At 42.8% G+C, this 22,804-nt stretch overlaps 1 protein-coding gene across 1 annotated transcript; it reads right to left on the bottom strand.

Annotated features, from left to right (window-relative positions):
• Positions 1-436: 436 nt before the first annotated feature.
• LOC136936984 (diencephalon/mesencephalon homeobox protein 1-B-like) lies at positions 437-2,158 on the bottom strand. The gene is made up of 4 exons (XM_067230702.1): positions 2,005-2,158; positions 1,616-1,794; positions 1,008-1,425; positions 437-858 (listed from the first exon to the last, which is right to left on the bottom strand). Exons 1-4 carry the CDS (start codon positions 2,156-2,158, stop codon positions 437-439), a joined length of 1,173 nt encoding a protein of 390 aa, XP_067086803.1.
• Positions 2,159-22,804: the final 20,646 nt, after the last annotated feature.

The raw sequence follows: 22,804 nt of genomic DNA, 5'->3' as shown, positions 1-22,804 counted from the left end.
GGCCAGGGTCATCCTTCACCTGCCTTTTTGTTTTCATGTTTGTTCAGCTGTAATCCTTCTTTCAGGATGCATGCAAAGCTTGTCGCCTCTAGTGTTATTTCTGATGATATTCAGGTCTGAGGGGTATCCACCAAACACGGGTAAATGACGGTGGGAAAGCATGTGTTGACATATGCATCTAAACCAGGAGGGTGCAGTGTCCTGTTTACAGTATTCTGATAACTATTCAAAGTCAACATTCCCAAGCTGATATCTGTTACAGCATCAATTATTTTCCATATCATAGTATATTGTAGTATGTCCATAGAGTCCCAGTGTTGAGTTCATGTCCTTGTAGTTATGAGGTCAGTTGTGGTGCAGGGGGGGGTCACTTCTTGCTGGTTGGGCCAGCAGTCCAGGGGGTGGGGGGGTGGGGGGGGGTAGCGTGTTACGCTACTCAGTTGGGTAGCGTGTCCAGGCCCAGGGAGGCTGCATGCTGCTTGGCCCTCATCCGCAGATTCTCAATGCTTGTAGTCTTGCTGTTGAGGCTGCCTGGCAAACTGCCTGGTGGCTGAAGCAAGGGGCTGTTCCACACCTGCTGGGCCTGGGTCAGGGACTGGTAGTAAGACTGGCAGGGGAGGGAGCCAAGGGGAGGCGGCATGTTGACGTTCATGCCAAGGTAGGGCAGCGGGGGTGTTGGGGTGCCCATGTCGAAGGAGGGGTAGTGGACCAAGTTGTTGGTGGCGGCCATGTGCTGGCGGAACTGCTCCTGCAGGCGGAAGAGGCTGAGAGGGGAGGAGGCGTAGGAGTTACTCTGGGTCAGGCCACTGCTGCTCACGCCACTGGAGGAAGGGAGGGTGGGGGAGCCTAGCGGAGAGTCTGGCACAAAGATAAAGGTTTTTTTAACCATGTCAACTGAAAGTACACATACTTTATGTTTTTTTTTAATACTTTTTAAAGGTTAATCAGAGTATTTCTTTATTTCTTTTTGGAAATTTTGTTCCCCGTTATTGAAAGGGAGCTCTCACCTGGTGTAGGGCTGAGGCGTTTGCAGGACGGGGAGCCATTTCCTGGCTGGTGCCCCGCCTCCGCCTGCGACTCCTCCCTCATGTCCGGCCTGGTCTCCTCCCTCAGCTCCTCCTCCCGCTCGCCGTTGTCCTCGACGGCGGACTCGCTGTCCGAGGGCTCCGGGGAGGTGACGTTCACCTCCACGCTCATCTCCCCGGGCTGAGGTTGCGCGGCCAGCCGCTCGGCGTCAGACAGGGAGGAAGAGGAGGGGGGAGACGGGACGCGGGCTTCGGGGACCGCCGGTGTAACCGCCGGCATCTCTGTCTTGCCCTCCTCCTGGGAGCCGTCATTTGTAGCCTCCTTCTGCTTCTGCAGCTGCTCCTTCTGCAGGCTGCGTTGCTTCTTGCGGAACTTGGCTCGTCGGTTCTTGAACCACACCTTTGCAAGAGATCAAATGTACCTTTATTTTAACAAATATTTTTTGCTGCATATTACCTGAAAATACGTTCGATTGAGGCCCACAGAGGAGACCACAGAGCAATTTGGAAAAGGTGAACTGAAATATAAACTTTGTTGTACTCTAGTATCTTTCAAACTATTTTGTACATCGCCCTGAGGAGTTTCTCACCTGCACACGGGCCTCGGGCAGGTTGGTGCACATCGCCAGGCGCTCACGCATCACCACGTCAGGGTAGTGGGTCTTCTGGAAGGTTTTCTCTAGGGCCTCTAGCTGTTGGGCAGTGAATGCCGTACGACTGCGCCGCTGCTTTCGGTGCTGGGAGCCATACCGGGCCTCGAGGATAATGTCTTGAAATGTGCAGCCGTTGAGAAAAAAGAAACATGGCCGATTTAATTGAGGCACAGGTCACGGAGTCGAATTAATTAATCCAAATCACATTTCAAAACCTATTTCCTACAAAAGAGGATATGATCATTGATCCATCATATAGGCTACTGAAAAATATTTTTGCAACAACAACATAAAAAAACTACAATAAATGTGCAACCAGTTCTTACCAGCAAGTCTCTCCGCTAGAGTGAGCGCATGCACTGACGGCCTGTAGTCGGGTGCGTGCTGGGCCTGCTGCGCCGCCTGCTGGTGAAGGTTGTACATGGCGCTCAGGGAATTCATTGCGTGGAGCGAGTACCCGTTCACTCCATAGTGCTGCATGACGAACTCTCCCTACAAAAAAAGAGGGCAAAAGGTGTTTGTTACTATTTAGATAAGAGAATACATTTCTGCTTATTTTTAATTGTAGGCTACTACTAAAACCATGGCAATTGATAATAACATTAGGCATATACATTCATAAAGACTAGCTAAATAAATACACTCACGGATGCAACAGGTGAAAATATAATAGGCTACCTGTGTAAAGCAAGCATTTAAAAAAAACACATGACATAAATCAATGATCTTAAAAACAGCATATCACAGAGGAGCCGCCGAAAGGCTATTTAACCACCAAATCCCTGGGGGTTGTTGAACTCCCTCCAGGCGCTGGTCCTTATGAAATAATTAGTTCACGCGTTATCTCAACCATAACGTTGATACTGATGTTGGTAGCCCATTTGAAATAGGTTCAACTTGAACTTATATTTTAATATTTGGTCCCACAGAATAGCCTACACGCTTCCAGTGCATTGCGCCCTGTAGTCCTACATTAGAGGTTATTTTTCCGTTAGGGTAGGCTATTGGATTGGTAATGATAAGGGTTGCCTTATTTGGTGATTAACAATGGACTAAATTCAAATGAGCCCAATTAAAATAAGAAATAATGTGCTTTATTAGGCTAAAGCCTGATAACTTTAAAATGACAAAAAGTTATTTTTAGGTCTAAAACACTATAGCCTAGCCAATTTAAGACTAAGAATGCGCAGTCCTATCTGAACAAGACAGCCTATAGTTAAGCCTATTTTTCATCTGAATCTCAAAATGTTGTGTAGGCCTATGCCTAAAAGTTATTTCAGTTAACGCAAGGGCTTGATATCGGTTATTTGTATAAAATGGAAGGCTAAGCTACTTTGTGGAGTTAACAGAAACGCTGTAAAAAGCTCGGTCTTTGGCCTGTAGCTTTATTTTATTTTTTACAAATCATTTAGGCCCTAAGAGTGAGAGTAAAATCTGCGTCTACTTTAAATAGCCTACATAACCTTAGGCCTTAGTGAAAAATCACGTTTGACCACATTTAGGCCACAAGATTAGGTAGCCCTGCCAAGAGTAAAAGAAAGGAAAAATACAAATAGTCTACATTTAACGTAGGCCTATCTATCTAATTATATCTAGGCCTATTTGTATCATTATGAACAGCATGCTATGTTACTGTAATTTTGTTCATTTTGATCATGCAACATGATCAAACAGTGATATCTTTAAATTAAGCATAAAATTGCCTGAAGGTTGTAATGGGACTGAAGGCATAGGCATACATATACAGTAAAATTGCAGTATACTGCTTCTCTAAACACAGATCAGACATTGTCGGTTTTCCAAACGAATTTTGTAAGATATGAATGTCGGTAACCACTGTATCATCCTGGATAGCAGGTGCAAAATATTTACACTGCTGGCCGGGTCGTTGAATGGGAACCGTTTCCCTCAATCTGTAGCGGGTCTCAGTTCAATTGCCGGGGGCTAGCAGTGGCAAAGATGTATGATAAATCTGCTGTGAAATATTCATGGGGATCCCCAGTTGGGTCCCTGTGTAATGTAGGTGCAAATAGGTTTCAACGGCAAATATATTAATTCATCATCAGTCTTGACACGTAAAAGATAGGGCAGTGTAGTCCGCGTGTGTGTGTGTGTGTTTTTTGTATGTGTGTCGATGTGTGCCTGAGAGGGAGATAGAGAGAGATAGAGAGAGAGGGAGAGAGAGCAACATAGACAGCGAGAAAGTTAGAAAGTGTATATTAATTGTAAAAATGCTGCTTGTTTATGTTGCTTTAGAACATGACAGGTTATTTGTCAAGACTCGCTTGTTGTGGATAAAGTCAGACCCATTGTCATGCTAAGGAACGTGTATCCATTATACTAAATGTTGTCAAGGTCCCGGGCACCCCTGCCCCTGCAGCATAATGGACAGCGGACACATTTGTAGGCTAATTGAAAATAATGAATCAGTTCAACTATAGGAGGCTGTTATATGTGATGATGCTCTAGATTATTGAAAACAACGCGTTTGCTCATAATTCGAACCGAATTATGAAGACTACTTTTAGAACGAGTCCAAAGCAGCACAAACAATTATTCGTCTAATGAAGCACGGACTTTTTATTTTCATTTTAACTTTGAAATGTCTATTTTAACTTTGAAATGTCTATTTAAAAGCAAATACTTTTTTCCGGTCCAGCCTACTCTGCACACCATGTTTCCATCCTATGAAAGTTCTTACCTCTCACGTCGCTCAAGCTTTAAAGTGTAGCCGATACTGGTCCACTGCTATAAAAATGTCTTAGTTTTGTTGCGTTATTTCTTCATTTCTACATTCCATATTAAATGTCCAAACTCTACGAATTCTCGCTCTTCAATGAGTAGTCCGTTTCCTTCGCTTAGGTCCCTCTCTCTGTGTGTGTGTCCTGTGGTCTTGATAAGTGTATGAGAATTCACAGATCTGCCATCTATCGGGCTCGCGCACGAGGAAGGGCTTTAAAGAGCGCCTGGTGAGGTCATGAAGCATGATTTCAAATAGTCTTCTCCTGTGCCAATCAAATCGCTCTCTACTTCAGCCTTCCTCGCCCCTGATTTAGATCATTAGCTGTATCTATAGCGTATACTTTCTCATTGTTTTGTACCATCAATTATTTTATGAATAACTTTATTAATTAAGTCAGATGAATATAACAAAATTAATGAAGCATCACATAAGGCAACACTTCTGCTATGCCCATGTTTATTTTTATATTAAGCTTTAAGGATACATCTAAAAGCCTAACAATCATAATTATTATAGATTTGGCTAAAATTAGCTCGTAGTGGATAAACAACTGTTGTGATTAAGGGTTGTCATTATCAAGAGACTATTTATTGGCTGCAATTATATGCTTTTATTTTAGTTCTTAGTTTGTATTTTTTTTTATGCGTTGTGTAGGTCAACTGTATTATCATATTAGTGTCTCCAATATACTTATGAAACTTTTAAAATAATTTGAAATACTTTAGGGCAAACAATGTTCATTGTCTTTAAATGTCTATAGTGTTTGTAAACTTTATAGTTCAAGGGCTGCATGACAAATCACGGCCAGTTATTGAATAATTGCCACAATAAAGGTTTGATTGGAATGACTTTGAGGTTGAAATGCTACACGTTTAGAATTACCCATTCATTGATTTTATTTGCTTTTCGACTTTTGTCGGACTATTTGGGGGATTCTGCGGCCGTGAGATGGGTAATAGATGCAGGCTACTGCCTTTAGTAACTCTCCCGGCCCCAAAGGATTTGGGTTAGGATTGAAGAGACAAGACGCCATTTCAGCCTCCAAAAACTGTCTTAAAATGACTGCTGGTAAGAGGATTAAAACAATAATGCCCCTCTCTTCTTCAAGGTTTTTTGAAAAGATTTCTTCTCCCGGAGAAAACCCGTTTAGGCTGGAATTAGGGGCAGCGAAAAGTAGCCTTTTAATGTAAAGCTTGCATATTTTGTTGAATTTCTCCAAGAGTGAGAGGGGGCGGTTAGGATGAAATCCTAAACTCAATTTGATCTTTGGCCATTTTCATCCGCAGAAGTTGACACTTCAGAAAAAAGCGCCATGTGAAAAGAGCGTGCACTCTCACACGCCCCAACCACAGTTTATTGAAGACATGGACTGAAATATGCTGTCATCAAATATACCTATAGGAAATTCGATTTGAATGTGTGGACTTATCCGAGTAAATGCAAGTATTTTCCATGATAAGTCCAATTCTCACTGACGGATAAAAAGTGATAGTTTATATAGCCTATGTGAAACGTGCCACTTAATTGGGATAAGGAGATTAGGCTAATTGAAATTGTGAAACCGACACTTGTATTATGTAATGATGATAATGAATAAAGAAATGTAGATATCGTTAGGGTTAGGTTACTGCTCACTAAACAGTTTGAATTTTGATGAACAAGCCAAGTGCGAGTAAAATTGAGAAAGTTAAGGGTTGGCTAGCTTCAAAGAACTTCAAAATGACCTAATAGCAGCAACAAGTGTAATGCTTTCATGGGCTTTCTCGTGGTCCTATTAGCGATTCTTGATTCGTAAAACTAAGAAAACGCAGTCATCAAACAAACTTATAAAATAACAATAGGCTAATACAAAGAAATAGACACAAATATAGGCTAATGATTGGCTATAGCCCGCAACGCCGATGATTTTCAATAGGCTATTTTCCGTATTGTTATTAATTATAGGCTATGCTACATAAACTAATAGGCCTAATATCAAACGCTTAATTTGATAATTGAGCATTGAGAGGCCTGGATACTTTTTTCCCACAAACCAACCTTTCTCTGTCTTTTGTCTGCACAATATATCACTGAGTATTTGGGCCTGGAACAGAAATCGGATTAACTTGTGAACCGATGGAAGTAAGAACTTAAACGGGAGGTAAATCTGGCCAGTGTTTCTTTGTGGGAACCGTCTCTAAAGCAATTAAAGCGAGAAGGAATTCCTCTCAGCTGTTCTTCCTTAAATCAGCTTTCTACAGAACCTAATGCGGTCTAATGTCCAGCGCGTCTGAAGGGTTTAAGCAAGTGTCAAGAGAGACTGCTATTAGAGTGATATTAGGCCACTGTGCTGCCACCGGCTCTCTCTCGCACACTCTTTCCCGCTCGCCGTCTCCTTCTTCCATTCCCTCTTTCTCCCATCTCTGCTTTCTCTCGATCTCATCATTATCATCTTAGCCCTCACTTTCCAAGCTCTTATTTTTCAAATTCATCTCAGATTTCCATGGATTTAGCTCGTGCCCTTATTGTTCTCCATACCCCAATTCCACTGCATTCATACTTTATCATGTTAAAGCTTCTAGATGTGAATCGTCTTTGCTCTCAATCATCTCCTAGAAATGACGTACGCTTGCCTGCTTTGAGGATATAAAACTTTATCTACCCACAAGCCTACTTAGGCAGTCCATTATCCATGCATAACAAACTTAGGCGAAATAATTCCGTTCTGTTACATTTATTCATGTTTAAACCGACTGATCATTTGTTATTTTAGCATTCAATAATTTACTCAATGTTTTAGTCTAAGAAGGGTACTTTTACAGGATCCAATGAGAAGTCGAAGGTTTCAGAGCCCATTAACCATAATTATTAGATTTTCTGAACTTCACGAATACATAATTCCTCCATCCAACAGCTTAACTTCTGCTCAGTGGATGAAATGCTATCTTATTTGTGTGAAATTTCAGTTTCTTTTGTATGTACTTGAGTGTTACAGGAACTTGTGTTAGGACAGTTGCAACTTGCCAAGAGTATTCTTTGGACAAGATATGTGAATCATGTACAGCAATATTTGAAGCAACAGCATTGTAATTTGACCTGTACAGCTGAAACTGTAGTTGAGATATCTAAAATAAATAGACACAATTCTCTGCGTTGTAAGTTTTTACAGTGAAACATGGTCTGCAACATAGAGGGGGAGAAGTGTCTCTCCAGGGGGAACTCGATGATAGTATTGATTTAGACTTGGGTACCACTTCAACTGCTATTTTTTCCAATTGTATAACAGACCTATACTGCTGAACATCAGCAACTTACTGCATTATGTCCTCATTGTTATAATAATGTTGTTGCCGTGCAGTTACATGTAAACTATGTACAACACTGTACTGTAACCCCCCCCCACACACACACACACGCACACACACACACACACACATAGACACTCAGTGTCACACACACACATACAAACACACAAGCGTGTGTTGCTTTGTTTTGCAAACAGCATAGACAGACTTTTTGAAACCACGGATAGTCTTCATTCTTTAAAGTCAGGACCTGGAGCAATGTAATGGTGAGAAATGCAGTGAAGTGTGCCCCAAGTCTGTTCAAATCAGATTTATTATTTCCCCAGACATATAACTGCTCATTTGGGGGTATTTCTACCTATAGGGGATGTAACATATTTCTTACAACCAGTCTGGTAACTAGAAAGTATAAGTAGTGGGATCGTAAAAATCTACAATCACCTTGAAAGGCCGTATAAGGCTGAAATATACAGTGAAAGACGGAGAGTCAAAGAATTGTCATGAACCTATAACCTAATAATTTATTTAAACAGGTAGGGGGTGTCTGGAATTTAAAACACAACACCATTCCATGTCGTACAGATCTAAAGCAGGTCATCTGAACAGTTCCTCTTGCAAACTTGACATATCGAAGTTGGCAGGTTTGTTTCCTCCCTCATTCTGCAAGCCTGTCTTTGGTTGTGGCCCTCAGGCTTCGGCCTAGCACAAGGGCTGCTATTGTAGAGGCCTAATCCAAGGGCTACACAGCTTTAGCAACATGGTGGGATAAAAGCCCATCAAACCAGTACTTTATGGGGGCAAATCTATCCTAATCCCTCGCTTTATCTAAACAAAAGGAGAGAAACAAGAGGATAGAAAGAAATTGTGCAGACACAGGGCAAGACCTGGAGCTAAGATGCAAAGAAGTAGTTTCACTGGAGAAGCTAACCATTTCTGACAGGCTTTCACCTCAACAGTCACAAAAAACGGACACCAGGACTCCAAAAGGACCACAAAGGTTTTTTTCAACCTCTAAGCACCCCAATCCTATTAAAGATGGACTGAAATTATGCACTTTGCCTAGAAAGTCGTAACATTATTAATAGTTTGTAAACAGAACATGTGTTTACTTTTCAAAAGATTAACACAGAAATGTATCTACAGGATTTAGTTGATAGTGGTCTACCAATTGCAGAAAGGTATTTTTGTGTCAGAAGCAAACTGAGACAAGAGGCTATTGGAACACACACACAGACACACAGTTTAGATTAATCCAGAAAGCTATTATTCTCAATAAAACCCATGGTAGGAGCATGGAATCCATTTGATACTACAATGGATCTCACAAAGACGGTGTTGGTCCCAGAAAATATAGCAACATCAACAAACTTCCCCCCCCAAAAATAGTCTTAAGTAATCTTGACTGGCAGAGACTGAGACTACAGTGGCACCTTTCTAATGCCATTGTTTTAATAGACCCCCTTGTAAACCAGAGGTACCCGTCTTTAACACATACTCTGTGTGTGCAGGGGACAAATCCCTTGACCCCTTTTCATGTCAGCTGCCAATTCCAATTTCTATCTTTGCTCTGCAGCGATTCGCTCTGAATCCCAACTGCGGCGTCCGCGAAAATGACTATGTGAGTTAGAGACTCCATTTTCCCGCCACGGCCCAAATGCTTCACTGGAGGACCATTTGGTTCATTTGAACGACAGGCAGAGATTGAGGACAAGCTGGTTCTTTCTGGCCCCTGTGTATATACTGGTTCTGCCAGAGGGCTCTTCTGTTTCAGTGACATTAGACTGATGAAGAAGTGTAAGTGGATGGCTGAAAGAAAAATGAATCACCACTAGAAGAAAAAAAATTGAGTATAGAAAAAAGGCAACTATCCTGCACTTAACCTTATCCTCCAGTCATAGATACTTTAAAACAGTAGCAAAGATGTAGTTGATTGAAGCTCCCTCAACTGTCTGAGGACTATGTTCTCCAGACTGCCCCCTATTGGTCCATGGCATGGCCTCTTGTGTGGGGTAATTAGGGGATAATGGACCGGGGAAGCTCATCAGGGACTAGATGATTAGTGATTCATTACAGGGGCTTATAACTGGGTCTGGGTGGGAAGGGGGATTCATGGGAGTGGGAGCAGGGAGAAAAGACTGGTACAGCCTGACAAATTACCAATGGATTTATCTGGGGATAATTAAACTATTCTACATGCCAAAAGACAGAATTCGGAATTGCTGGAAGATGCTGGAGTTGCTCATGAAAACATAAATATATTTAGCACGCGGGAGCATTACAATTAAAGCTATGTCACATGTTTTCTTTCCTTTTTTATCAACTACCATCCAGTGGAGAGGGACAGGACAGACTGCAGTGCCCCGGAGTCCCCAATCCCCCACAGAGAAGAGAAGGAAAGGTAGGGTCGGGTGTGTGTGTGTGTGTGTGTGTGGTGGGGGGACCACCAGCAAACACTGAGGGAGTGTCAGGTTGAGGAGAGAATTATGAGCTCACATTAACACATGGTTAAGGAGGTTTAGAACGAACCTGACCTGTGTATGGAAGCTGGGTGATGTTATCGATTCCCAATACCTTGGCTGTTGACGTCTATGATTATCGCGTGTATTATTTGCTCAAATCCAGAGAACAATATGGTATGGTCTTCCTATGTACTTTAAGCTGCTCTCCAACCAACATTAATCCACTGTGGTGGTATCAACGTTACTGTGCAGACTACAGCACATTTCAAAGGGAAAGTTTATTCTCTCGTGCGGTTTTATCAGATATGGGAGCACTTACAGACAGCTCTAAGTCTTTTCTCAATTAAAGAAATGGTCTCAGTTGTGTGAAGCTGTGCCTGTGAGATTAACCCTCTTCACCAGCTACCTCTATCCCATCAACATCTGTCTTTTGTTGTTAAATCTGATCAGCAATTCTTTAAAACAGCAGCAGGTCATCTGGGTCCAGACATTTAGCGAATTGAAGCTCATCTGTTGAGCTTAAGTCTAGTTTCTCTCCTCCATTTCCACCCTGAGTGCTTTTCGGATCTGCTCTTTGGGATAACTACAGCCAAATAGCAGATTCAGTCCTTACACCTCTGTAAACCCAAGTCTTTGGGAATAGAACAGATCATCTGCCTACCTCAGAACTTATTTTTTTTCTATATACATATGTTGAACTTTGGTTTAACACATGCACAGGTGTGCACACATACACAGAAACAAACAGAAACACATACAAAGGTGAGAATTGTTCACATTCTCCTTATCTCTTCTCTCATCCGTGTGGGCTTTGACTTTAAGCACTCTTAGAATAGTATGATCCTTCCACTGACCAGGACGTCCAGAGCACTTGGAAGCTGTTTATTCAAGCACTCTTCCCCCGTAAGCTTTGCTTTATGATGTATTATAGAATGAACACAAGGGATTGTTTTATTGTTGTATCCTAATCTGGGTTTTATGCCTTGTTCTACAAAAAGCCCTTTTAAAAAGCTTTAGAGGGCCTGGCATGCAGAGTCGAGTCGCATCCAGCCGTAACCCGCTGACTGACCGCTTCCATAGGAGACGTCAGACAAAACCCTAAACACACAGTAGAGAACCTGAAAGACCAGCCACAACGAGAGTAAACACCATGCACTCTACAGAGCTGTCCTCATCACATCGCATCATAAGGACTCATTAGTTGTATATGTTGTACCCCACAGAAGCACTTTAGGGTACAGGAGGTATACTATTTGTTGAAGTGAAATGAGCACAAGTGGAAGTGCTGTGGCACAATTCCAACGCAATGCAGACCTAATCTTTTGACAGCACCGGAGTATCTGAAACCTCGAGTCGGTGGTTCCAGGATTTTGATGAGGGATACTGAGAACATCCTGTCCTTGAAGAGGGCACGATGGTGCAATGCGGTGGGTATAGTATTTTAACAGGCTACTTGCGGATAAGCAGCTCTGCTCCCAGCCATTTGGCTCTAATTACAGCGCTCTGAAGGCCTCTGTAGAGCTGACAAGCCAGTGTGGAAATAGTGCTTAAGAAATTACTGTATGAGATGGCCTGGGGGCAGCAGGTTCTCCACAGGGAGTCCTTGGCTGGGCAGTTAACCTGGATACCTGCTCACATGGATCAAGTAAAACAGAGACATGTAAAACAAGGAAAAGAGGACACTTAATGTAATGTTTGGGTAAAAAGTTAATTATAAGAACTAGTTCAAGTGTATGTGTGTATCACAGCATGATGCTGGGAATAAATAGTACTTACAGTTTACAGTGTATAATACCTGACTACAGATCAGATCATTAGGGGGCCAGAAAAATGTCAAAATGTTTCTCCTTTTCACTTTTTTCTTTGCCTTCATGCATTCACACACATACTCTCTCTCACACACACACACACACACACACACACACACATGCACTAAAACAGACACAAATACTCACACACCCCACACACACACTTCAGACTGAAAAGGACTCTTGCTGGGCCCAACTGGCCATGTAAAGAGACAAGCTGGCACGTCAGATCGTGGTTGAGTGCCGCTGTCCTCTCTTTGGATTATCCTTCCAACACACACACACACACACACACACTCACACACACACACACAGCAGGGGACCAGTGAGAGCCCAAAGGGCCCGGCTCCGGTGATGGATATCTGTGTTTACTTATCTGTCCTTAATGATCAATTAGCTCCCCACAGGGTTGAGACATTGTGGATGGTCTAGATAGGAAAGGCATACAAAACAGCAGGGAGGAATCTTGCAAATTCATGTTTTGCATAAAAGGATAAATATGTCGAGGAATTTGGGGGTCTTGGGGAGTGTTTTTCCTCCATATGATGTCTGAATAATGCTTATTCAGTGTTTTCTTTTGGCACATCTGAATGTATTCACTGCATGTGTACATTGCAGGAGCTTGTCATGATTTGTGGGTATTTTGGTCTGTGGGCAAGCCGACTGGGGCTTTCCTGGACCCCTGTAGAAGAGCCTTTAGGGCACAGATCAGAAATCTTATGAATATGAATTAAGAGGTAACTCTCCTGGGAGAGTTAGAGAATCTGATGACAGGGCAGAAAAAGAGCAGGACATCTATTGGGATATTGGGATATGGCTTCTCTTTCCTGTCACTGACTGTTATGATAAAGAGCTAGATGTGTGTGCGTGAGTGTTTGTGTGTGTGTGTGTGTGTGTGTGTGTCTGTGTGTGTGCGTCTTTGTATGCATATGAATAATGTATTGACAACCCCCTGTGGTACTCTTTATCTAGCCTGTGTGTGTCATATTTAAAGGGGCCAGCTGGCAGGGTCATCAGGGAAACCAACACACTCATAGACACATACAGACACGCACACTCACACACACATTCTGTCATTCTCCCATGAGAGATTGTGGGTCCATGTTCTCTTTTCATCATCAATCAACAAACCCAGACTGTTTAACAAGCCTGGAGAGGTCACTAGAAGTGGTGATAATGACCAAAACATGATGATGTTAATCTCTAACGCTCCCACAGTACCTCTGTCTAGTCACAGGTCTTGTTTACTGTGGAAGTAAAGTAGGATCTGTAAAAAAAAAAATTAAGGACAGTGATGAGTTGTGCACTTTTAATTTGCCCCAAATATATCTATATTTATTTATTTTTTAACATGTATTTGCGTCTATGATTGAATTTGACCTCATTTTGATCTGCACACAATCAATGGTTTCAACCATGATATATCTCTGCTTTAGCCTATTCATCCTCTTGCAAAACCTCCCAGTGGCTTGTTTACACAGAGACCATTGTGACCCCTTAAGTCCCCTGAAACCTGGAACCTCTTGGCCTTCCATTGATTTCTGTTCTCAAGTCTTCAGCTGAGCTTAGAATAAAAAGACCATGGATAGAACTTTCTTGGTTGGTAAAAGCAAGCAGTCTATAGATATCCAGGGAGTCCAGGGGAGAAAACCCCCTCAAAGATACAGTGAATCAAAGACTTGAGTGATCTATGACAATACACTGAAAACACAACTCCCTCAGCTGAAGCTAATGGTAACGATACCATACTGTGAAAAACATGCTGCACGGTGAAAAGCTTAATGTACGTCACAAACAGGCAAAGACACGTTGTGCATCCTATCATCTCCCATGGTTGCTACGGCTGGGTTCAAATCCGGCCCGGGCCTTTTGCTGCATGCCCTGTTTCTCTTACTCCCTGCCTTTCCTGTCGCTCTTATCTGTCCATTAACGCATGAAAATGGCAAAAATATATATTTCATCAGAAGATGTCTGCTTTATATTAGAACAGGTTAAGTGGATCTGGTAGCCCATTCAGAAAATCTATTTGGCATGTTGGTGATCCATGCAGGTGTGAAAGGACTGGACGAGGGAGCGGAATAGTTGAGTAGTTGAATCTTATAGTCGTAGAGGAAGAAGAGAAGATGCACTTGTGAGATGTTATGCTTTGTAGAATTGACTGCTCGCATTGTTGAATTGTCACACTGCTCTTTTTTTTGTGGGCTCGGTGCCTGTGTGAGAAATGTGTTTTCACCAAGGGCCTGTGGCCCTGAAACACAGAGTTGGATCCATGATATTGATCAGTTTGCTTCATATCCTTCCCTGCCATCCATCAACCCTACATAGTGGATAGGGCTAATTTATATCATCTGAGAGGTGTAATCAAAGATGAATGAACCTCAGCATGATATGTGAAATGTGCACCAGGCTATAATTTCTACTACTGTTGAGTAATGGTGCTGAAGGATAAATTCAACGGAGACTGGTCTCACCTGAGCTGTTTGTGGGCAAAGTCCTCCTTCCATGCCACTCTGGCACCAGGTTCTGAAGACAGCCTCTCACATTTTCCCATTCAAGATCAGTTAGGGTCTCCCATCTTATCTGTGTAGCCAATAGCAGCATCCTCACCCGGAAACAGGAGCCTGCTTCTACACCACTAATAGTTTGGGATCTCTTCATTCAGTTCGTCATTAATTATTCATTAGTCATTAGTCATTCACCAGTTTTACACTTCACAATAGATGCCCATGTGTAGGCCATGTCAATACACTGCCCTAGGGGTTAAATGTTGGAGTGAGGGGTACAGAAGGCTTGGGAAGGAGTAGTAGTCCTAACAGTAAATATATGTATAAATATATATGAATGTTTCCTTCCGAAAAGCCACTTAAGAACTCCAGCCCTTTAAATAAGGCCAGGAATAATCTGTTTCCTTCGTCGCGGTAGATCCTGCAGGGATTTGCAGAAACATTCGGCGGTGACACAGATCTACATAATCATTTTAAGTTTCTACCCGCTCCTTCCAATGATTCTCCTGCTGTCACTTTAGATACCGCTAAAACTGATTTGGGCTCCCTAATCTCACAGTATTTCTTAGACATAAAAAATCTCTAATATCATAAGGAGATTATTTAATTTATAATTGATTGAGTGCTTTGCCGGAGTGCCACTTCAAAGTTGCTGAATTAAAGATGCGTTTAAGAAGGCGAATGCCAGGCGCCTTGGGTTGAGGGGTGGGGTACTGAGGTTGGAAGGGGTGGGGTACGGAGGTTGGAAGGGGTGGGTAGGAGGCTTGTTGTCTTCTTGGCGGAGCAAGGAATGCGAAGCGTGAGCTAGCTGGGCTGATCCACGCAGATTGCGGAAAATGGGCTCTCGCAAAGAGCCTCCTCGCTGGAGAAGGCATCGAAGGCAAGGAGGTTTTAATACATTGAAGGATGCCAGCCAATGGCTACGAACCAGATGCGGTTGGAATATGTGTCCCTGTTGGTAGCTGTCTCCAGACTGAAGAAGTTAGTTCCCTTTAACTTAACCCTTTCCTCTCTACAAGCTGCAGAATCACGCTCTGTCCAACCTCTGAGTTACTTGTTAAAATACATCAAGAGGAGGATTTTCTCAGGTGAAGCCTATACCTGTAAGTGCCTCAATCCAACGCTAGTCAAAGATATCTTACTTTCTACTTTCTACACTACTGTGCAAATCACACTGGCACACCTATAAAGTGTAACAAAGCTAAGTTTTACGGGAGCCATTTTTCTTAAGCTCTGACTTTGGATTTTACCGTCAGGCACCCTGAAATCTTCACAGGCCAGGGCTGAGATTTGGAGCCCAAAGATTTTGTACCGGTGCCCCCTGCCAATCCTAGCCTCAAACTCCAACACTTGACAGAGAACTACTCCACTGGCTTGCCAGCCCTCTATGCCTCCCAATAACTGAACTAGCTCAGATTGGCCAACTTTTTGGGGTCTTCATTAACGCAAAGCAAGGAGGGGGAAGAGATAAAGGGTCTTTAGGGAAAATCTCCCTTGGCCTAGAATAAGATATTTCTTTATGAGCTCAGGCCTATTTGGAGTGCTTAGTTCTGACTAAATGAGTCTTGACAGTGAGGAGGATGCCCCTGCCCAGTATTGTACCAGACAACCCTCTCCACCCCCTGGCCCCCCTACACCCTATCTCCACACCCGCTCAGGCCAGCCCAGCAAAATACGTCCCCCACACTTCTCCTCAGAAACACCACCTCCTTCCTGGCATGGCCCAACCGGATCATAATCCTCTTAACGCTCTTCCTTATTAACCACTCATCTAAATGACATGAAAGCAACCGGCGAGAATAGGGGGGGGGGGGGGGGGGGAGGCCGGGGACTTTATTTCCCCTGAAATAAAGTCCCCGGCCTTTTCACCATACAGTACTTTGTATTTCACTTTTGATTATATGACAAGTGTATCTAAGTCTTCTTGGGGCTCAGACCCAAATGTATTTGAGAGAGCCCATCAGGCTTATTTAAACGATGGTCCTGCATGCCCAACACACACATACGCAAATAGACACACACACACACATGATATGTATGAGCACATATAAAATAGCTTACTTTCACATACATACCACTCTAAATTGAATCCCAATTAAGATGATTACTCTATGATGAATACATGGATAATCTATTTGGCTCTATTTCAATTACGTTTTTTTTTCTTCTGAATGACCTTTCATTATCCTCCTTAGAATCCACTCATTAGAAGTCCTTGTAAAATAATTTGTATAATCTGTTTGCCACATGCCTACCCCATAACCCCCAGCAGTTACAAATAAATGCATCCTATCCATTAGGAAAACTGTTAATTACTAACAGAAATAACCTATGAAACAGACCCAAAACGGTTGTCAACTCTGATATCTGCTCAAAACAAAACACTACAACTCAGCAGTGTATTGCTATGCCCTAATGGAAATACAGTTTTTCACAAATTTTCATAATGTTTGCATATAGCCCAACCTTCCATCTAACAGGAGCTAGTTAGCAACAGCTAGCGTATGACGTCACAAACCAGTGTGCGTTAGTAACAATGCCTACTATTGTCATGGTTTAATTGCTCTGGTGGCATGGAGTTTGTCGTGTGTGCAGTGACCCCTTTTAAAAGTAAACACTTAAGTCATTTTGTTAGGAGGTTAGGAGGGGATATAGCCTATTTAAATCAATTGCCCCAGCTGCTGCGACTTCAAAATGTCCACAGAAGTGTAACTCTAGTTTTTCTCTTGATTTCTCTTCTCAAATCAGGTCTCAACGGCATCAGGACTCGATGTCATCATGGCTGCTAATGCAGCCAATGCTGTATTTATAATAATAAATTGAATTTAGTATAAATGAATTATTTCCCTCGTGTTAGATATTATAAAACTGGCATGACCATTATTTACTTGATGAGTTAGAATGTAGAGCCTAGTTCAGTATATACACCTGGCCAACCCAAATGTGCATATGTAACTGTGTTGAATTGGTTATATCAATCCATTATATTCAAATTGGCCTAAATGCTTCCAGGCTTCAGGGATTCAACTTGGAAGTGCTTTCAACTATGGGCTATACATACAAAAATGAACGTTTTTATTCTAGTAGTTACATTCAGCTATGTTACAATTTAACACAAGACTTCTCTGCACCTAAAAATACAGGTCTTGGCAGTGCAAAATCCAATTTTCGTATTTTAGCTCGCAAACTCTCATCAATGTTTGCTACAGTGGCTGGTGTGGTTGAGAAAATGCACAAGGCAATGCACACGCGTATCTGTAGGATCTGCATTTTAGTAATAGCATAAGATGGTATTTTTTATAAATGCGTTTACTTGAACTTAATGTTAAATATTTTTAACACTTTTTTTCTATGGTCTGATAAGATGCATAAATGTCTTCATTAGAGATTTGCCTCAGTTTCCAAATGAAGTAAAAATCATTACATTCTCCACTATGTACAAAAATCATTGAACTCTCCACCATAAAGTTCTGTTAGGAACATTTGTTGTGAAGAGAATTTGGCGTACTGTAGCACAAATCTGTGTTTGATCAGCTAAGCTAATTAGCTTCTAAAATCACCTGCCACCATCTCCAAGGTTCTAGAAGTTTACTTTGGGATCAGAATCAAAAGTCAGTTTACACAGTATTCTGTACTTCCTCTGTGACTGTTAGCTGCCATATATCATGCCTTTATTACAGTAGCCTACTCAAACAATCACTTGCTCCCCCTATTGTTGTTTTTTGTTTTCACTTAATTTGATGTACAGCCTGTTTTCATCCGGATGTTTTGTACTGTAACATTGTGTGTGAAATTCAGCTTGTAAGTAGTGGGCAGAGAAATATATTCTTATCCTTTTTCCTCTGCAAGTTCAAACTTCACCAATAAACAAAGCTCACTTGTTTTTATTTAAACCATATAATTAATCAATGAGACCCGATTTTACACGGGCGGCACATTTCATCGGGATTTCAGCAGATTATGTGACCTAATAAAAGCCTACTTTGTAAATGTCCTTTCACAGTTGACATGCTCTATGAAGAGAGAGGTCACAGCTCCACGGTCGAGGGGCATGTTAGATCAGTCTGTGAAATAGTTTTCACCCAGACTCCCCCCTGCATACACCTCCAGTCTTTGATCGTCAGAGCGCTCCACACCCCGGCCTAAATGATCTCCCCCTGGCTCTCTATTGATCTTTCCCTCTTGGAGGTGAGGTGTTAATTCCAAAGTCTTGACTCAGGGTATAGCCACTGAAGACACCTTATCACTTTGTTGAGTGGGTTTTGATGTCACAGGACAGAATCTGGAGCAAGGCCAGTTTTATACAGTCATGAAACTGCACTACATCACATAAAACCAGAGGCATAAACGAGGACATGACACTGTTCTCACAAATATTGGGGGGTGTATTGTAGAAGGTTGAAAGGAATAGTAATAACCGTGCGCTGTTATTCTTATGCTACATCTATGACTTGCTCATTTGCCAAATACCTCTTATCTGCTGCAGAAGTAATTGTTTTGCTTTTGAATTCCTCATATACTTCCTGTGTCTCTTAAGCCAGTGTGTGGACTGTATTATCGCGGCTGTGCCAGAATCTCACACCCCCACTGGAAATGCCTCCTCCACTGGGCCCCCAGTCTGGGACCAGATGCTGTTCTCAGCTTCTCGACACACTCAACACTATGCTCTGCTCATCAGTTTCTTTGAAACTCATCAATATGCACATGCTCGCACATATGCACACACACACACACACACTGATACACGCACACACATACCAAGATCACCACATCACCAAGGGTCTGGTTTGGCTTTTTGAAAGCAATGCCCAATAAATACATTTTGCCATTACCCACACCGTGGAGGGTGGGTACAATGAGCTAAGACTTTTAGAGATGACACTTTGATGATGGGATGAGATAACATAACCTCTTGTAATTTTTTAGACAATAATTAAAATTTGAGGGCCATTTTTATCACTCCAGGGGGAAAGAAGGTAGTAAGCATTCACATTGCGTCATAGTGGCTTGGATACCACGTTCATTTCAAATCGACATTACACTGTTTCTCTATTCATGTCTGACATCTAGAACCAGCTTTTACCAAAAAAATGTCATTTTAACCATGAAAACCACTCCGTTCTATGTTTAGACCTGTGGAGATAAAATGTTGTTGAAATTCCCCATTTTGGCTGGGAGCATACTCTGTAAGAGAGCGTAAGTTGACTAAAGACACCATGTCCAGGGCTTTGTAGGGGTCTGTTTGGTTTGCCCACATCTTGTTTTCTTGTGGCTCTTCACCACTCTAAGTCCTTTTCAGGGACTTTATGAGCTGGTGCCTGACTTGTGGAGAGAAAGCCTTGACTGTGTTTGCTTTGGAAATAGTCGACTGACAGGGTGCTAAAGGAGCATGTCAGAGTGCTGGTCCCAAAAGTGTTTGGGTGAACAGAGCCGCTACCTTTTGCCCCTGAGGAATCCGACCCTCTTTGGTAATCGGTCACACCTCCTTTCGAATAAAACAGCTCAGAGATTTTCACACAAGTCCGTCAGTGTTAATATTTACCCCCTCTGGAACCTTTTCACCCAGAGGGAAACAGAGGGAGAGGGATCAGAAAAATAGGCGGGGGGGCTTCTTTTCCTTTCCCCTGTGTGTCTGGTCCAGTGTGAATGTCCAGACACAAGGAATAGATTGTGCATCTCGTTTTATCCGTCCCACATCCAATGGTTTCATAACAATGTCTTCAAATGAGGCATATGACAATATACGGGGACACTCTTTAAGCTTTATTGAGCTTTTTTGAGATCAGTTTCCAAAGTCCAACCACCTTCTCCCTCTCCCGTTCCACTGGCACCTCTCTCTCTCTCTCTCTCTCTCTCTCTCTCTCTCTCTCTCTCTCTCTCTCTCTCTCTCTCTCTCTCTCTCTCTCTCTCTTTCTCTCTCTCTCTCTCTCTCTCTCTCTCTCTCTCTCTCTCTCTCTCTCTCTCTCTCTCTCTCTCTCTGTCTCTCTCTTCTATATATATCTCTCTCTTTCTCTCTCACTCCTCTCTTTCTTCGTCTCTCACCCTCTCTCTCAGGCCTCAGCCCAGAAAACACGTGCAGAGCCGGGGAGGCGAGGTGGCGGTGGTGTGGTGCTGCAGCATGCGGTAGGGAGTGTGGTTAGCCTACTGTAGAAAGAGAAGTAGGAGAAGGTGCAGGGAGGGGAGTGGTGGTGACAAGGGGAGGGGGGGGGCTGGAGGAGAGATTTAGCGCGGCCTGTCGGAGGGCTAATTCCTGTGCTGGCGCTGGAGCGGCGTCTCACAGCTCCACCGTGGCTCAGATATTCAGATTTGGGCTGGGCTGCCATGTGGGCGCCCAGATACTCCGCAGCCGGCTCCTCCCCCTGCTCTATTCAGGGCCTGCTAGGAGCCTTGGGATGGCGTTAAAAAAGGAGATTAAGTTTCCTCCAGAGCGAGTAAAGCTCCTTAAGGGGGTATCTGTGTGCCTCTCAGCTGCCTGGTCAGTGAGAGAGGCGCAGAGGGGACCCTCGGAGTGAACTCCCCTGAGACAGTAGGGGGTGATGGGGGGCCAGCCTGGTGTGAGTGTGTGTGTGTGTGTGTGTGTTTGGGGAGGGAGGGAGAGAAGCTGACCTGACTCCTATCCAGTGATTTACCTCTCCTTGGTCATCATAGACATTTCCTAACCGAGACCTGATTCACTGCTCATATTGAAGTCTGAAAAGCTTAAGAAACAAATCTGCTGTTAATGATGGGAATATTTTTGTTCAGAAGGAGTGGACAGAAATGACTCCATATATTTGCAACACATGCAATCGTTGAAATGATACAGTGTATCAAACGTGTTTTGTCTAAGTGAGAGAAAACACATTTTCAACATAATTGTTAGTGTACAGGATTTGTGTGTGTGTGCATATGTGTTAGTTGCCTAGTGTGTGTCTGTCTTTACTATCAGTGAAGCATGGGCTCCATTTGATGTATGAGCACAACTTAAGGACAACTGCTCAAACCTTCACTATGGGCCTCCATTATTGTCACTTGCACACAAACACAAGCACACACACACACATGAACACACCATGCCATGAGTTCTGACATCGAGCCTTGGGGGCCGCGGTCTTGCTCTACACCTTACACCAGATATTAATGACAAGGAAAAGAGGCAGTGCATAGACTGATCAGGATGAACTCATACAGTCTACCCTAGTCGTTTACACTTTTGAAATTTGATAATTAGGTGTCCATTCAAAAGGCAGATTTATCAACTATGCCGCTATACTGCTAGCCTAGACCCAACCAGTCAATAAAGCTGATACCTGCACTTCAAATGGCTCTGATTATCTCCTTTCAGTCTAAGACGACTAAGGCAGAGGGGATGAAAAAACCCTTACGCATTCCTTCAGTTGATTAGCAATACTGATGACAGGGTTGAATGAGAAAAAAAAAATCTAATCACTTATTCAGCTTTGTAGCAGGGCTGGAAAAGCCTTATCTGGTCCATTCAGAGGCTGTCTCTCCTGGGAGGCTAGGATAACTGGGCCATGGGACTGCCAGGGCCTGCCAATAGCCATAATGGGCCCTAATTCCACATTAATGCAGTCTAAATGAAGTGTCAGAGGAAGATTGATCTGTTCGGGGCGTTGCTCTGATGAGGCCTGTTCCAAAGAGTGGGCGTCTGGGTAGACACCTGGTTACCCTCCGAATCGCCCCAAGGGCCTCATCTGAAGGCCATGGGACCAACCTGTCACACGGCGTGCTTGAGGATGTGCGTGTATGTGTGTGTTTGTGCGTGTGCACCCTCCATGTTTAACCATAGAGTGTCATGGTTATGTAACATGCACAGAAAAACATCATATTAAGAGGGCTTTTTTGAGACGAGAAAATAATGAGATGGATCCATTCCGTAGTTTTCATTCTGAGCAATATCCTAATATTTCCAAGGCCCCTTTGATAAAGGTACGTTTTGCGACGTGTTCTGTTGTTTGACAGTTGCATTGGGAGGATAATACTGCCAGTGGGGGACTTGCACACAGCTTAAATACAACCAATTCCTTATACTCAACATATCTAAAACCCCAATTTACTACACCCCATTTACATTTTATGTTCAACGAGACAGCTTCTTTTTTTTTTTACCCCACTCTTTGTTAATATTATAAACTATCCCTGTTGGGTACTAGGCAAATGAAATCCAGTGATTTTAACTTCTTGCTATTGTATGAAAGTCAAAATATCAAAATTGGAGGTCTGCGCAAAGTGTGTGCAGCAACGCAGCCCACATCACATTATTTTTGCTCAAAACATTCAATTTTTTTATCAGCTACTGGAATGATGCTGGAATAGACGCTAATAAAT

Source organism: Osmerus mordax, chromosome 27 (assembly GCF_038355195.1).
Source record: "Osmerus mordax isolate fOsmMor3 chromosome 27, fOsmMor3.pri, whole genome shotgun sequence".
Taxonomy (NCBI): domain Eukaryota; kingdom Metazoa; phylum Chordata; class Actinopteri; order Osmeriformes; family Osmeridae; genus Osmerus; species Osmerus mordax.
Note: the sequence above shows the minus strand (reverse complement) of the source record. Positions and strands in the feature narration are given on the sequence as shown.